Source organism: Mauremys mutica, chromosome 2 (genome assembly GCF_020497125.1).
Source record: "Mauremys mutica isolate MM-2020 ecotype Southern chromosome 2, ASM2049712v1, whole genome shotgun sequence".
Lineage (NCBI taxonomy): Eukaryota > Metazoa > Chordata > Testudines > Geoemydidae > Mauremys > Mauremys mutica.
In genome coordinates, this window is record NC_059073.1 from 116,757,736 (window position 1) to 116,773,875 (window position 16,140).

A 16,140-nucleotide genomic window follows, 5' to 3' on the forward strand; every position below is an offset into this window, starting at 1 on the left:
TTAGTTACTGTTTACACTTGTAAGCAATATTTTGTTGGGCAAATAATAGCATGGTGTCTAAGACCACCAACAGGATCACTGTCGAATGATCCAAACCCAAGCTGTTAGTATCATTGGAGCTATCAGTTGATTCAAACCCAGTTTAGTTAAATCCCACATAGGAACCACACAAATCAGTACAGGAACACTTGAGAGAAGAGGAACAATTCAAAGGAAGAGAACATATTGTAACATCACAGGTCCAATGTATGTTCACTAGTGGACTTAGTTTAGTTACCACTGAAATCAGTGGGAGTTGGATTGGACCCATAATAGGAAAAAACTCCCTATCCAAATTATATGTACCATATTACATTAAGCTTCTGCTCAGTTTTCTTGAGCTGTTAGACAACACTAAATGGCTTGTCATTTAAAAAAATAATTCCCCGTGGTTATTTACATTCATGTTCTAGTTGAGGAATTTTCTTTACAGAAAAGAATGTTACTGTTATGTTTTTGTCATTCCTTGACTTCACTGAATTGAGGGCACATTACATGCCTAAGTAGAATGGTCCCACATTTTAGCATAATCTGTCCTCTTTCTGCTGTAACTGTCTATACTACATTTGTTTTCTAGTAGTGAGAAAGGGCATTTTAGCTCTGATATAAAGCTTTGATGAATAAGTTAGGCCACTCTAGAATGAGAGAATGCATGTGGAGAAGTCTTGAGCACAAGTTTAACAAAAGGGCTTGACATAAGATGGAATATTTGGATGTAGGTTTGACAAGACATATCTAATAGCAGATGACATGATCCAAATGGCTTGAGTCAGCTGTCCTTACTTACAGTGAGTCACATAATACTCACATTAGGACTATTTAAGAAGTAGGGTTGTGAGAATCTGGTCCTAAAGTATGATTTAACTGTATAAGGTCTGGTGTAAGAAGGAAAAGGCAAAGGCAAGGCACAACTGTAACACACACTTGTTCTTGTAGCCTCTATTCCAGGTGATTAGTTCTATTTTGTAATTAATATGTTTAAATAAATATGATTATGTACTTTTGTTAATGCTAACAACATGAAATTATTTCTTCGGCTTACTGAAGGATATCTTACGTTAATACAATTAATGACAATGTAATTGAACCAATTTCTTACAAGGACATTAAAACATCTCTTCGACATTATCAGAAACTTTATATACTAAACGCAGATTAAACTAACCCCTATATAGAACGGTCAATTTTTGTTTTCAAAGTAAGGACCCTTACCGTCTCAAATTCTCTATCCTTTATCTCTTTGAAAGCTTCAGCAAGATAATCATCTTCAAACCAGTTGTGAACAAGGTCATCCCTCCATTTTTTTGTTATCAGCCTACACAGTGCTTCCGAAAGAGCAACCTGAAGGTCATAATCTACATGTGATAAATACAAGAATAGAAGCGTCCCTCAAAAAAACAGAAGGTTAATATGATGGCTTAATGAATATCAGCCCACTGCATTAAAATTTTATCCTAAGAAGCTGATGCTTTGATTCAGCGATGACAAAAGCCAAACTGTCCTGCAAAATATCTCATATAGTCCCTTTATTTTATTCAACCAATTATTGTGCACTGTTAACTCTCTGTGCATGAGTGTCTGGAGACATTCCCTGAAGTAAAAAGGAAGAGGACTTCACCACCTCCAAAACTCCTTATGGCTGTTATTTCACCTGCCAAACACTGATATCTCAAAATGCTGGTTTTTTACAGAGAAAGGCTATGATCTACATTTACATTATTTACTTGGTCAAAGCTATTATATTGGACAAAACAGATGAAACTCATAAGTTTTATTTTTAAAATGTTAACCGGTAGATGGACTTCTTAAGCACTTAGCAGGCTAACAGAACAAAATGCTAACACCGGACGCCGATCTCCCACAAGTTCAGTTTTGACTTACTGTACCTCAGCATATCCTTTCCTACTAATTACTTGAGTATTTTAAGTCAGTATTAGTAGCTTTTTGGTACAAGAATGAATTGGTCCTAAAATACATTTCATCTTAATTTTAATTTTGCTCAACAATCCTGCTCAAAAAGTTAAAAATACAATATGAAGTATAACAAAGTAACAATTCATTAGGGATTTTGGGGGGAAAGAGCTCCAATTCATGAAAATAACGACTAAGTATTTCTTACCGCCAACCTCCAGAATTGTTTTTGCCAGATCTTTCCTGAAACAACATAATCCATTAATGTTTTTTCCTTCCATTTTAATCCATTCAAAGCATATGGACAGTAAAAAAAAATTAAATAAATAAAAAAACCCCACCTTTTCCTATAAAGTTGAAAAGTGCAACCACTCCTTAAAATAAAATGAAAAGCTTGCAACTTTTATCCACACTTGTACAATCCATCATCTTTTCACCAATTAAGTTCTATCTATAGATTATGGCCTCAGATTGTTGAAAAGCAAGTTAGACCCCATAACTAAATGCTTTTCTCGCTGCAACAAATGTTACTGTTGCTGTAGAGATACTCACGTAAGCGAGCACATTTCTTCAGACATAGGAAATTTTCTTCTCTCTTCCCGTGGTACACTGTCCAGCATAGAGTTCAGAGTCCTCAAAGCCTTTTTTGCAGGGATTTTTTTGGAGAGGGGTGTGGGGCGGGTGGGGTGGGGGAGATGGTGGAAAGAGACAGTATGGAGAAGAGGAGAAATAAGCCATTAAAAAGGTGGTGGGTTTTTTTTTGGGGGGGGCCGTTTAAAACATTTGACATACATTTGTAGTTTGTATTCTCACTTGAGTCTCACCTCCTGCCGAAGTGCACAGCCAACATTTGTTTCAGTCACTAGCTGTCCTAGGTCAGGTAAGAATGAATCCAGCAACTGTTTCTTTCCTAGGACAACAGTCAAAGTTTTACATCTGGCTTAAGGCTTGTCTACACACAGAATTGCACTAATAGCTATACCAGTATAGTTGAAACAGTACAACTTCCTAGTCTGGATGCAGTTATACTAGTATAAGGGGGCTTTCTACATGGTAAGGGGAATAAGCTATTCAGATAGAAGTTACTTTTATATAGCTATAACTGCACCCATGCTAGAGAGGTTGTACCAATTTAACTATTTCAGTAGGAAAAAAAAATCACACCTCTAACCAAAAGAGTTAAATTGATCCAAAAAGTGTGTAGACCAGGCTATTAGACAAGCATGTTCTGAATAATGCTGTCTCCTCCTCTGCTTCAAGCTGTTATTTTTAAAGCAGAGTAAGCAACTTCTCTCTTATTCCATGGGGATACATATACATACACACACACACACACACACAGTATCTATATAGATATAGATATCTATCTATATAGTGTGTGTGTGTGTGTGTACGTACGTACACGTACACACACCCACCCACCCTATAATTCCTTTTTGCAATTCTTATTAACCCAGAATTCTAGTTTCTGGGCAGACAAATTATAGAACTATACAGCCATTTTCAGTGGCAAATGATCTTTAAAAAATATATATATATTCCAGGGGTGTGGGAGAGAGACAACAGGAGGATTTTGACTATACTAAACCCATTTCAATAATACCATTTACCTTGGAACAAGCTAATTACTTACTACCAACAATTTGAAAGAAAATATTTCATTTTAGTTGTAGCACTAGCCAGGGTACATGTTCTCAGTATATCCCAATAGTTACTAAAAAGATTTAATACTCTTATTTGCATGTTACAGTAAAATTTCCTGTAAATAGTTATACATGTGGCTTTGGATGAACTCTTACTCATACAAGATCTATTTTCCCTCTTTTTAAAAAAAAAAAAAAAGATACAAAGAAAAGGTTACTGAGACGTGCAGAATAAAATATGTGGAAAATCACTGACCTTCACTGTTGCATTTGCAAATGACCTGATTTGGGGGGCGGGGGGAAGAAGAGGGGAATCTAGATTACATACTGGATACAGTAATAAACAAACAGTGTTAGTAAAATGAACCACTATGTGTTTATGCAGCCAGCACCATCCCACTCACCCCTCACTAGCATTTCTGAGACACTTAAGCACCCTAATAGAGTATAACTTCAATTTTGCATCCAGATAAACCCTTCAGAAGCTGCAGTTACATTAATTACAATTGTTCACTAAAACTTATATAATGAGATTTGCAGAAGCACTTAATGGAGTCCTCAAATGTCAAAGGGATTTGGGTGCCTAATTCCCTTAGACATGGTTCCTTTGAAAACCCAAACCATAGCAGGAAAAGTGTTATTTTTGCCATCTATTTGTATATATACCATTGAAACTTGTATGGTATAGTGCTAAATGTCATAACAAGACATTGATATCTGAAGAGTATCTGAAGTTCTGGGGAAAATTTAAGTAGTTTTAGAAAGTCAAACTGACCTGGTTTAAAGGGGAAGCGAAGGCTGCTTTTAAAAAAAATAAAATAATATAGTATAACAAATGGAAGAAAGAGTAAATTGATAGTAATTAATATAAATCAGAATTTATGGCCAGCAGAGTTAGTGATAATAGGGAGTTTTTAAAATGTATTAGGAACAAACAGAATCCTGACAATGGTATCAATTCATTACTAAATAGAAATGGTAGGATTATCAATAATAATGCAGAAAAGGCAGAAGTATTAAATATTTTGTTCTGTATTGGGGGGGGGGGGAAACCAGATGATATAATCATATCATATGATAACACTCTGTCCATTCCACTAGAAGCTCTGGAGGATGTTAAGCAGAAACTACTAAAGTTAGATTTCTTTAAATCACCACGTCCAGATAACTTGCACCCAAGAATTTTAGAAAAGCTGGCTGAGGAGCTCACTTCATCATCAATGTTGATTTTCCATAATTCTTGGAGCATTGGGGAAGTTCCAGAAGACTGAAAGAAGCTAATGTTGTATCAATTTTTTTTTAAAAGGGTAAATGGGATGACTTGAGTAGTTATAGGCCTATCAGCCTGACATCGATCCTGGGCAAGATAATGGAATGGCTGATATGGGACTCTGTTAATAAAGAATGTTAAAAGGGTAATGCAATTAATGCCAATTAACATGGGTTTATGGAGAATAGATCCTGTCAAACTAGCGTCATATTTTTTTTAAAATAAGATCACATGCTTGATTGATAACAGTAATAGTACTGATGTAATATATTTAGACTTCTGTAAGGCATTGGACTTGGTACTGCATGACATTTTGATTAAAAATTAGAATCATATAAAATTAACATGGCACACATTAAATGGATTAAAAACTGCCTAAATGAAGGTCTCAAAATGTAACTGCAGACAGGGAATGATCATTTAACAAGTGTGTTTCTAGTGCGATCCCACAGAGGGTCGTGGTGAGCTCCCAGGGTGACACTGTGGCCAAAAGAGCTAAATGAGATCCTGGGATGCATAAACAAGGGAATCTTGAGTAGGAATACAGAGTTTATTATACCTCTGTATTTAGCATTGGCAGGACCACTGCTGCAATACTGTGTTCAGGTCTGTTGTCCACAATTGAACAAAGATGTTGATAAATTAGAAAGAATTCAGAGAAGAGCCACGAGAATGATTAAAAGATTAGAAAACATGCTTTACAGGGTAAATCTACACTGCAGTAAAATATCTGCAGCTGACCCATGTCAGTGGACTTGGGCTCATCGAGCTCAGACTGCAGGGCTATACAATTGCAGTGTAGACATTTGACTTTGGGCACCTGGGCTCCAGCACACTCCTGAACATCTATGCTGCATTTTTATAGCCCCACTGAATGAGACCAAGTCCACTGATATGGGCCAACCATGGGTACTTCATTACAGTGTAGACATATTCATAGGGATTAGACTCAAGGAGCTCATCTATTTAGTTTAACAAAGAGAGGGTTTAAGGGGTGACTTGATTACAGTCTATATGTATTTATATGCGGAACAAATATGTAATAATTGGCTCTGGAACCTAGCAGAGAAAGCTGTAACATAATCCAATAGCTGGAAGTTGAAACTAGATAAATTCATTCTGAAAAGAAAGAAAGTGTACATTTTTAAACACAGAGTAATTAACCACTGGAACAATTCACCAAGGGTCACAGTGGCTTGCCCATAACTCACAATTTTCAAAGTCAAGATTGGGTGTTTACTCAAAAAGATCTGCTCTGGGAATTATTTTGGGGAATGTTCTATGGCTTGTATTATACAGAAGGTCAGACAAGACAATAGTCCTTTCTGGCCTTGGAATTTATGAATGGACACAAATGAAGGAACACAAAAGGAACGGACCTAAAAAGCGAGGATAGGAAGACAAACCAGAATATAATGCAATTATGTATTTTTTTTTAAATATATTAATTTCCTCCTCCATCCCCAAACATGCATAAATTAATACAATTCCACTTCTGGTTTTATTAGAGGCATGAACAAGACAATTTAGCTCTGCCAAAGTATCTTTTAAAATGTCTTAATTATAGGAAGACTTCAATTACAATTACCTGAAATTGCTAATTTATTGTGATCAGAACAGGTTTTGATATATAGACTTGACTGTACAGCTCAGCTCATGTACAGCAAAATAGGGTATGGCGTCTATATATACATATATTGCAAGATAGCTTATACAACCCACTTTCCAATTCTCAATAATAGAAAAACAAAAAAAATATTTTCTGATGGTCAAAGCCTTAGTACCCCAAAGCTTAATAATGATTTTAAATCACATGTGCAATGAAAACAAGAGAAATTAGAAATTTCTATCTTCAATCCGCTCTAAACCATAGAAAATTCTGATATTTCAACATTTGTTTTTGTCCTAAATTGGGAGATGAAAAGTCAATTTGTTTTTGTGTGGAGTGGAATGTTCAGAAAAGTGTCTATCCAATAATGCTGAAACATTTTGTTTAGGTCTGATTCAAGATTAATTTGTCTCTCCCTGAATGGCCAGACTACATCTTCTGCTATTCACTGTGATCACAGGACTCCCATTCTATGTTACGGCAGTTAAAGAAAAGCAGAGACCATGGTGCACCATTGGAGATGTAGTCTGGCCAGGCAAACCAGAAAGGAAGATTGGGACATCAGTCATCTTCACTACAATTTTCATGAGGCATTGCAGCAGCTCAGGGAGACAGATTACATGTCTCATTTTGGCTTGGGTCAACATTTCAATTCTATTTGACTAACCAAAATGTTTCAATTTGGATCAGCCTGACATGAAATATTTTCTTTTCATTTCTAGGAGAGGAGAAGTACAGGAGTGTAAAAAAAAATTCCACTATAAAATTTTGATTTTTGTTATTTTGCAGGATGTATGTTTTTATAAAAAAAAAAACACATTAATGGAAAATTCCCAGCCATCAGGTATGGTTAAAGAGATCAACAGACAGTACATTTAACTTACTCTAGAAGTATTAGTTTTTGCCCTGATGGGCAACGTATCTATCTGTTCATAAAAGTGAGCACTAGCATGCATTAAAATCCAAATTAGTCATAGCCACCCCATTCTAAAGGGGGAACTTTTTAAGAGATGCCTCCTTGACTACCTAGGATTGTACGAGATACTCATACACAATTATAACCCTTCAAATTGCTATTACACATTAGGAACATCTCAAAATTTGGAACACATTTATGAGGGGAGCATTCAAGGAAACAGCATAACACCACTATGCAAGTACTGTGTTGATGTGCTTTTCCGAGCTACAACAGTCCTTTACCTCAGATTTATTTCTCAAGAAATAACAAAAGGGTGACAAAAGTTTCCTTAGGTGTCTTTTTTTCCTAAGTTTGTTGAGTTTAAATAAAAACAGTGTTCATTTAAAAAAAAAAGGCAAATTCTTGTGTTTCTTTTCTGCAATGGTGGTGCGCTGAATAAACAAACTGCCTTTCTAGTAAGAGGTCGTCTCCACTGAAGAAAGCAAACGGATTTTTGAATTGGGTACTTACCAACGCAGAGTCAAAGAAATCTTCCACAAGTCTCAGCAGAGATTTATTCTGTGCTGGCTCTATGAGGATCAAAAATTCTCTTGCTCTTTCAAACCAAGATACCATGTAAAAATTAAAATAAATTAATAAAGCAGAGATCACTAACAATGATTCAGTTGAATGGATTTTCACCTCAAGTGCATCAGTGGCTAGAGACATTACACAAACACACAAGATTGCTTGATCACTGAGCTTAGCAGTACCACACTGCATTAAAGGTGACTTGCAAGTGAAATTTGTAGAATCCCATCTTTTTTAACAGTACTTTGTGTTATTATTGCCTCTCCCAGCACCCACTAGTTAAGAAAAAAGTAACAAAGAGCAGCAGTTTCTTTTTTCAGCAACTCACCTTTCCTCTGCCTTTATGGTCCCATGAAATCTACATCCCCACTGCATCTGACCCCTGCCTGCTGTGATGCTCCAGCACACACTATGCTGGTGACATCATAACTATTGGGGAAGTCTTCTGGAGGAAATCAATTTTTTTTTATTCTCTACTTATGGTTTTGCAACGTCTCTTATTTTGTAAATAAATGTTGTTAAACCAGGTGAAATAATACACAAAGGACACCTCTCCATCCTGTATAGGTTACAGGGAGATCTAGGATTCTGTAGAGGTTTTGTAGGAGCTTGTAAGGGCTTTGCAGAAGCTAGTTGGGCAGCCTGTGGCAGTGAACTGCACATTGCAGGACCTAAGAGGAACCGGGTGAGGAAAGAAACAATTTCAGCTCACATCCAGACTGTCCCTCTTAACCTGGTTAATGGTGAGTATTCAGTCCATGGTTTATAACAAGTTTTTAAAAAGTAAGACTGCTTTCTTTTAAATACTATATAAAAGTCATTAGCTTCTATTCTAAGCAATGCAAAACAAATGTAATATTTAACTGAAATTGAAGACAAAGCAACAAAAAAAGCCCTACTCAGTTTGGTGACCTAGTTCATTTCATCCATTAAAAAGGATCCCTGGGATTTGATTTCAGAACAGCTAAGTAGTCACATCTTAATGTTTTCTCAAAATAATAATAAATAATAATAATAATAAATCCCATCATCAAATTGCAGTCATTTGATTACAGAACTAAATGTGAATATTATACTTATCTTTGGTATCAGCCCTTGCTGAATAAGCAAACTCGCCCCTTCTTGAGGGTCACTTTTAAAGTACATCTGAATGCATTTCAACAACAGGGAAACATTTTGGAATTCATTCTTGTCCAACTCCTATAAAAACATTTTCCACCATATTTTGATTACTATCTTAGACAATTATGTTATGATTTAATTTGAGTCTTAAAATAATACAGTATAAGTTAGCCAACTTGCCTTTTTCAGCACTTTGTCAAGTTGGTTAAACAATTGTTTGCTGTATTTTTGAGGAGGGTAAATTTCTTTTTCTTCAAATAGTTCATTTATTTTCTGAAATCCCTTTCCCTTAAATGCATCAGTTATGAGTGATTCAAGCTGGGGAAAAAACATGAAGAATGATCACTTTGAAAATAATCTTTATTCTTTAAACATATGTAATTTATATTTCATAAAAACATAGCTTATCTTCCCACCTAAAGCTATTATAACAGTGCTTGTTGGGGGGAGGAGAGAGAAGGGGACTTTCAATGAGAATTAGAGCATTATATTTTTAACTTGTATATCACTTCCTGTATAAACATGGGCCTAAATTTTCAGAAGTGACTAGTGATTTGGCATGTTTCAATTTTTCAGCATTTAACTTCAGACACCTTCAAAGAGCCCGATTTTCAGAGAGTGGATGTTCATAATTCCTCCAACTCAGCCATTTCATAACTAATTTGATCACTTAGCATTCTCTAATCAAACAATGAAGTTGATAGTCAGTTATCTACTTGACTTGTAAATACCAGGGCCGTCCAGAGGATTCAGGGGGCCTGGAGCAAAGCAATTTCGGGGGCCCCTTCCATTAAAAAAAAAGTTGCAATATTATAGAATACCATATTCTCGTGGGGGCCCCTGCGGGGCCTGGCGCAAATTGCCCCACTTGCCCCCTGCCCGGGCGGCCCTGATAAATACTGCTATAAGATACCAAAATTAACTGTTGTCACCTCCATTTAAGAATTTACTTGTTCAGAAAACACTGTTTTTATATACATTGCCATTTGTGTGTGTGTTTGTATATATGTATACACACATTATATATATATATATATATATATACACACACACACACACACACACCCCTCCATCCAAGTACATCAGATGGACTCATCAGCACTGACCCAACTGTAGGACTAGGGCCTACATTTGGCTCATACCATATTCACCCTCTTGCTAAATGTTCTATTACATTTTCCACTTCCATCAGTTTGTATATGTATGTCATTATGTATTCACTTCTTTGACTACATAAAATTAGGAATTGGAGAGTATGTTGAAAATTGATGTATAAAATCATGTCAGTAATGGCTATTCAAAAGAAGGTGAAACAGTTATTACAAAGTATTTACATAGTATTCTGTTCTGGATGCCATGTTTTCCTTTATCTCACTGCTCTGTTCTTGACTTTCTTCCCCCTTTAAATGAAAAGGAAAAAAGGCACTCATTGCTGCTCAAAAAGTGAAAAAAATGTACTTTGTTATCAAAATCTCTTTTGATCAACTATTTTTACTTGCATGTTTTTAAGAGACTGTTTCAAAATTTCTCCCCAATCTGTCAAACCACCATTGCTGAAAAGAGCCCTTTTTGTACATGTGATGTTTCCTTAGTAAAGCATTGATCAGGTTTTTAAGTTATTATTAATTACTTAAGAGAAAGACAAGTACTGCCTGTTCCCCCAGATTACCAGAATACCCCGGATAGTATGTAACCAGATAAAGGAGAGATTTGTTGCTGACACTCCAAAGGAAAGTAAAAATGGCTCAAGCTCTGGCTACCAGTGGCTCTCTCCTCCCTCCCTCCCCCCATCATCACAGCAGTTGAGACTCTTGAATTCAGTGGCAGATTTTAATATCCAAGGACAAACAGGGAAGAGCTCTCAGCTCTGGAATTCATTCCCCTGATTTTCTTACAGAGCCAGAAGCTTTTGGCCTTTAGGTCACCCCAAAGGCTAGACACTAAATTGAGGAATATATTTTATTTCATAAATAGCTTTTATTGACACCATAATTCCTGCACCATATTTTCGTTTGTTTAACCAGAGACAGATCTTTGCAGTGGGGACATCTGAGATGGTAAATCAACATCCTTAGAGCACAGCCCAAGAGAGCCGGGGGACAAAGCTGCAGTTAAAACTGCGTGGGGTAGCATGCCTACAGGGACCCTTTGTTTGGGGCGGGAGGGGAGAGAGAGACACGAAGAGTATGATTTGAAAGGGATGAACAACAGGGATCAGACCTTAAAACCATGCCACTGGATAGACACCGAGGGGTGGGGGCGATGTGCTAATCGATTTTAAAGCCAGTTAGAGCAGAGACTAGAACTGGCGTTAGATTTAAGGTGGCCTAACCCTGGGTTTTTAGAGTGGACTAGTCCCAGCTGAGCAAGGAACCTGGCATAGGACTGGGCAGAGCTAGAGCCCCTTTCCCAGGCAAAGGGGACTAAAAGCAAAGGGAGGAAACTGGAGAGGGGCCCAGCCCAGGGCAGAAGGCCGGTCCCTTTTGCACTTGGGAGGAGGAGGAGGAGTAAGACTCCCCTTTACCTGCCACAGGAGGCAAGGGCCAGCCCCATGGAGCGGTGGGAAGAGGAAGGAGAGAGAACGAACACCCCCCTCCCGGCAGGAATGGGGGGCGGGATTGGAGGGAGAAAGATAAGCGCCCCCCCATCAGCCAGGGAACTAGAGTAGCTGATCCATGGGGCAGGGCCAGTTCCCGGCCTCGATCTCCGGCACCGCGCGCTCGTTCACTCACCTTCAACATGGTGCGAGTCCCCGGGAAAGGGAAGAGGCGACCACGAGCCACCCAGCTGCGGCCTTAATGAGACGCCGAGCGGCCCTCGCGTACTGCCCAGGTGCAGCTGGTTATGGAGCCCGGGGCGCCCCCGGCCTCGCTCGCGGGGACAGCTGGGCTTGGGCCAGGGGCTAGGGACCCGGTCCCGGGAAAGGGGAGCCCCGAGAGAATCCGCCTTGGGGGATCTGAGGGCGCTTCTCGCTACGGAGCGTGTCTCCAGCCTGGCCAGCGGGCATGGCGCTTTGCGCTCCTCCAGGGGACCGACCCCGGCGGGGCTAAGCCTCTAGGAGCCCGCTGCGGGATCTGCGTCGCAGGGAACTTGCAGCTGGGGCCAGAGATCTCCTCACAGAGAACTTGCAGTGAGGGCTGGTTTCCAGGGGGAGGGAAGTGGACAGGCAAGCACTGAAGGGGTATTTCTCCCTTCCACCGTAGGGCTGTATGATCTGGCGGCAGGTTCCCCTCCGCTAAGCGAAGAGGAACATGGAGGCTGCAGTAGGACTGCAAGATTTGACCAATGAGTTGCAAACTTGTTATATGCGGGGGGAGCCTGGTAACTGTGTAATGAATTCAGCGGTATCTCAAAGTAGGTTACTAATTATACAATTACAGATGTTTTGATTTACTGAGTCTTGGGGGTGGGGAGTGTTGCACAATAGCGAGCTCATGTAGATGCTACTGCACTAACCTTTGAGATGCAACCAGCTCCAGAACAAGGAGCCTAAACACCAATCCTTGGCTTCACTGGGACTACTCATTCATACGGATTACTCCCAGCAGTTAGTTTGAGGAAGAGGCCCACGGATTTGTAATTATATTTGTTCTGAAGAACTCCTGATCAAACCCATGAAATATTTTGTACGATCAAAGCCTTCGATTTGAAAACATTTTAAGCACATGCCTGACTTCATGTATATGGGTTCCATTGAAGTCAATATGTTTAAGTAAATGTATGCAGGTGTTTAATTGCAGGATTAGGCTTTAACTGACTAGGAAGAGAAACAATGAAACCGACTCTACACAAAGTAAACAAACTGAAAAAGATGAAAAAATATTTTTGCTAATCTTTCGGTTTTAGAAATTTTAAGGGCCAATTGCAACTACACTAAATATAAAATGTGCAGACTATTTCCAAATTGATTGTGTTCTTTCAAAGCTGATACTAAATAAATAACACATGCGAGACCGCTAGATAGTGTTCATAAACTATTCAGGAGGGGCCTGAAAAGTTGTGGGATTTGGGGGGGGTGGTTTTTTTAGGAGTAAAATAAATATACATTGGGCCTGTTTACGCCTATGGAAAGTGGTAAAATGCTACCAAATAAGAGCTTTCCACTTACACTGACAATAGGTTTTAACATCCACTTTGCACAGGTGCTAATTACTCCAGGGGCGCAAGGCAGTGGCGAACCAGGCGCCTTGATTAGTTATTTCCCCGTTACATGTGCCTCCGCCGCGGGGCGGACAGTCTTGCCGCATTTTCACAGGCACTTCCATTCTGCAGCAGTATTTTATTTTGAATGACTGCTCGGTGCTTTCCATCAATGATATGGTCATGCCAGGGAGGGTAAGTGCTTGACATTTAAACCAAAACAGACAGGAATTAACGATCCACTCCTTCCAGGTCAGATCCTCTCCGTCCCCTCAGCCGCCTGACAAAGGCAGGGCTGCCTAGAGGATTCAGGGGGCCTGGGGTCTTTGGCGGCGAGGGCCCCGCTTTGGCGGTAATTCGGAGGTGGGGGTCCTTCTGCTCCGGGACCCCCCGAATTGCCGCTGAAGACCCTGAGCGGAAGAAGCTCTGGGGGCCCAGGTCCGGCAAGAGTTTTCCGGAGCCCCCAGAGCGAGTAAGAGGACCGCGCTCCAGGGGCCCTGAAAAACACTCGTGGGGGCCCTTGTGGGGCCCAGGGCCTGGGGCAAATTGCCCCACTTGCCCCCCTCCCGCTCCTGGGCGGCCCTGGGGAGAGCCTGTGACAGCCAGGGAAGGAGCCCAAGCCATGCTACAGGGCTGGGACTGCCAGGTTGGGGTGCAGGGGGCATGATGCTGCGATGGGAGATGGGGCACCGTGGTCCCATGGGAGGCTATAGGGGGATTGTGATTCTGGGGTGTAGAGCAAGGATCCCCTATGACACTGTGAGGGGGGGAGCTTTGGCCTCATGGGATGCTATGGGGGCAGGGGGCCCCCTGTGATGCTGCAGGGTGGGGAGTGGTGGCACATGGGGGGGATGATCATAATCCCCCTCTGGGTTCTAGTGCCCCACTGCACCCTGGGAGGCTCCCAGGTGCTCCTGGCCTCCCTCAGCTGCTGGGACCAGGGCTGCCCAGAGGATTCAGGGGGCCTGGGGCAAAGCAATTTTGGGAGCCCCAGTCATAAAAAAAAGTTGCAATACTATAGAATACTATATTCTGGGGCCTGGGGCAAATTGCCCCACTTGCACCCCCCCCTCCCGGGCAGCTCTGGACAAAGGAGCAAGGGTGTCTGAGCCGCAGCCCAGCTCAATCCACTGGAGCCCAGGGCAATCTGTGCCTGAGGTCTCCGGCCATTCTCTGTGGGTGGAGTTGCTCTGAAGGCCTCTCCCCGTGACGTTCCATCGCAAGGGGCTCTGCTGTAAAGTTAGGGCAGACTCAGACAGCAAAAACTTTCCCTTGAGCTCCCTACGGCATCGGCCGTGAACTTGCTTGTTCCCCTGAGAGGATTTTCCACGATTCTAAAGCCACTGGTACTAGAGACAACAGACCTTCCCTCCCTCCCAGCACAGTTGAGGCTGCAGCGAATACTTCTACAAGTAGGGCTAGGAGGGGCACTCTGACCCTCATTGTTTTGGACCCAGCTCTTCCTCCGTTAATCAATGGGCGCTTTGCTGTTGACGTCAATTTCTTGGAGTGTGGAATTTGCCTAGTTAAGAAAGAACGTTCTAATGAGCCTGATCCGGTAGCCTTAACTCTGGCAAAAACGCCATTGACTTCACTGGAGAGTTTTGCCCGTGGAAAGACGGCTGGCATCTGCTCCTACATCTTACAAATGCTTCGCTACAGCTGGCAGTTCCAGCCCGGGAATGATTATATTGAACGTGAAAAACTACAATTCTTTCCCTAATCTCTGTCAGATTCCAGGAAAAAAAATGTCTCTTGAACCCATTAAGGGAGGGAACTGGGGCCTTTTCTGCAATGGAGAAGACAGATTCTCCTTTTGCAGTAGCCAGCTCAGATCGCAATTATTTTTGTGTGAGAAATATTACACAACCCCCAAAGTTTTATACAGCTAAAAGGATACACGCTAGACTGATGAACAAAGTAATTAATGGGGAAAAATTTTGAGTGCCCTTGTGAGTAGAAGAGGAGAATCGAGACCCTTGCTGGCTTTAGGATTTATTTCCCGATTTAAAAGGAAGAAGAGAACTGCTATTAAATTCAGACGAAAATTTTGTATATTTCACAGGTGAACGAAAGAGGAACCTAGTCAGCGAATCGGAAATGCCCTGGCAAGGCACGCCATCGTCTCACGTACTATAGGGACGCAGATGTCCAATGTCTTTCCATCTAAGGGATAAAGCTGGCTTTCAATGTCTTGCCACATCTCCATGGTATTAAGCGACAACGATGTTTTTACTTATTAGGTTTTCTAATGAAAGAGTAAAAATAAAAAGTTATTTCTTTAAATCACACCAAATATTGTCATGCATCAATCATACACGTTCCACTGAAGACGCTGCTACACGTTGATGAAAGTAGTCGCTGTTTTATTTCTTAATGTAGAGTAATGTAACCATTTCGAATAAGTGTGTGTAGAAAGGGCACAAATATGAATAGCACAACAAATTAGTGAGTAAGAGCAGCAGGTTTTCTTGGTGTATGTATACATAAAGCTAAAGAACAATAGGCTACATCATAGTGATAAGTATCACTCCTGAGCGTTTTTTCAGATCATAACAAACTTGTTTAGACATATTTGAAATTAGAGGCTAGTGATCTGAATTTCTCTAATAACTCCTAGTTGTGTCAAGCTGCAAATAGTGATATATGGTGCAAAATAAAGGTTCCGTCCTGGACTCATTGAAATCAACGGCAAAACTCCCATTGATTTCAACGGTACAGGATGAGGCCTTTAATACTGTGTCCGTTTATATTTTCGGAAAGCACCTTCGGATAAATGAGGATACGCATAGCCGCTTGCGTGATTTTGAGTCTCGGGGACACTGCAGCGGAGATGAGCAGCAACCTGGTTCCTGCAGCTGGAACCTCTGCGTAGCTGCAACCACACAACAGAAAAGGCAAATCCACTCGAGCAAGA

General features: G+C 40.6%; 1 protein-coding gene and 1 long non-coding RNA gene across 5 annotated transcripts in view; one reads left to right on the top strand and one right to left on the bottom strand.

The window, feature by feature from the left end:
* SYCP2L (synaptonemal complex protein 2 like) overlaps window positions 1–11,984 on the bottom strand; it is a 56,051-nt gene extending 44,067 nt beyond the window's left edge. Inside the window, exons 1-10 of one of the 3 annotated variants that reach the window (XM_045003106.1) lie at window positions 11,816–11,984; window positions 10,418–10,483; window positions 9,264–9,401; window positions 9,042–9,161; window positions 7,902–8,006; window positions 3,850–3,874; window positions 2,775–2,860; window positions 2,503–2,591; window positions 2,159–2,193; window positions 1,252–1,394 (exon numbers count right to left, since the gene is read on the bottom strand). In XM_045003106.1, the coding sequence (XP_044859041.1) occupies window positions 1,252–1,394; window positions 2,159–2,193; window positions 2,503–2,591; window positions 2,775–2,860; window positions 3,850–3,874; window positions 7,902–8,006; window positions 9,042–9,161; window positions 9,264–9,401; window positions 10,418–10,483; window positions 11,816–11,824 (816 nt within the window). In that variant the 5' untranslated portion in view covers window positions 11,825–11,984. The remainder of the gene's footprint in view (window positions 1–1,251; window positions 1,395–2,158; window positions 2,194–2,502; window positions 2,592–2,774; window positions 2,861–3,849; window positions 3,875–7,901; window positions 8,007–9,041; window positions 9,162–9,263; window positions 9,402–10,417; window positions 10,484–11,815) is intronic. The other 2 variants (XM_045003108.1, XM_045003107.1) reach the window with 2 other exon arrangements.
* A 30-nt stretch (window positions 11,985–12,014) lies between these two features.
* LOC123362686 lies at window positions 12,015–16,140 on the top strand. 2 transcript variants are annotated; one of them, XR_006576516.1, is made up of 3 exons: window positions 12,015–12,437; window positions 15,289–15,433; window positions 15,987–16,140. It is a non-coding gene; the product is annotated as an uncharacterized LOC123362686 (long non-coding RNA). The 2 variants fall into 2 exon arrangements; XR_006576515.1 differs by lacking the exon at window positions 12,015–12,437 and adding an exon at window positions 13,315–13,418.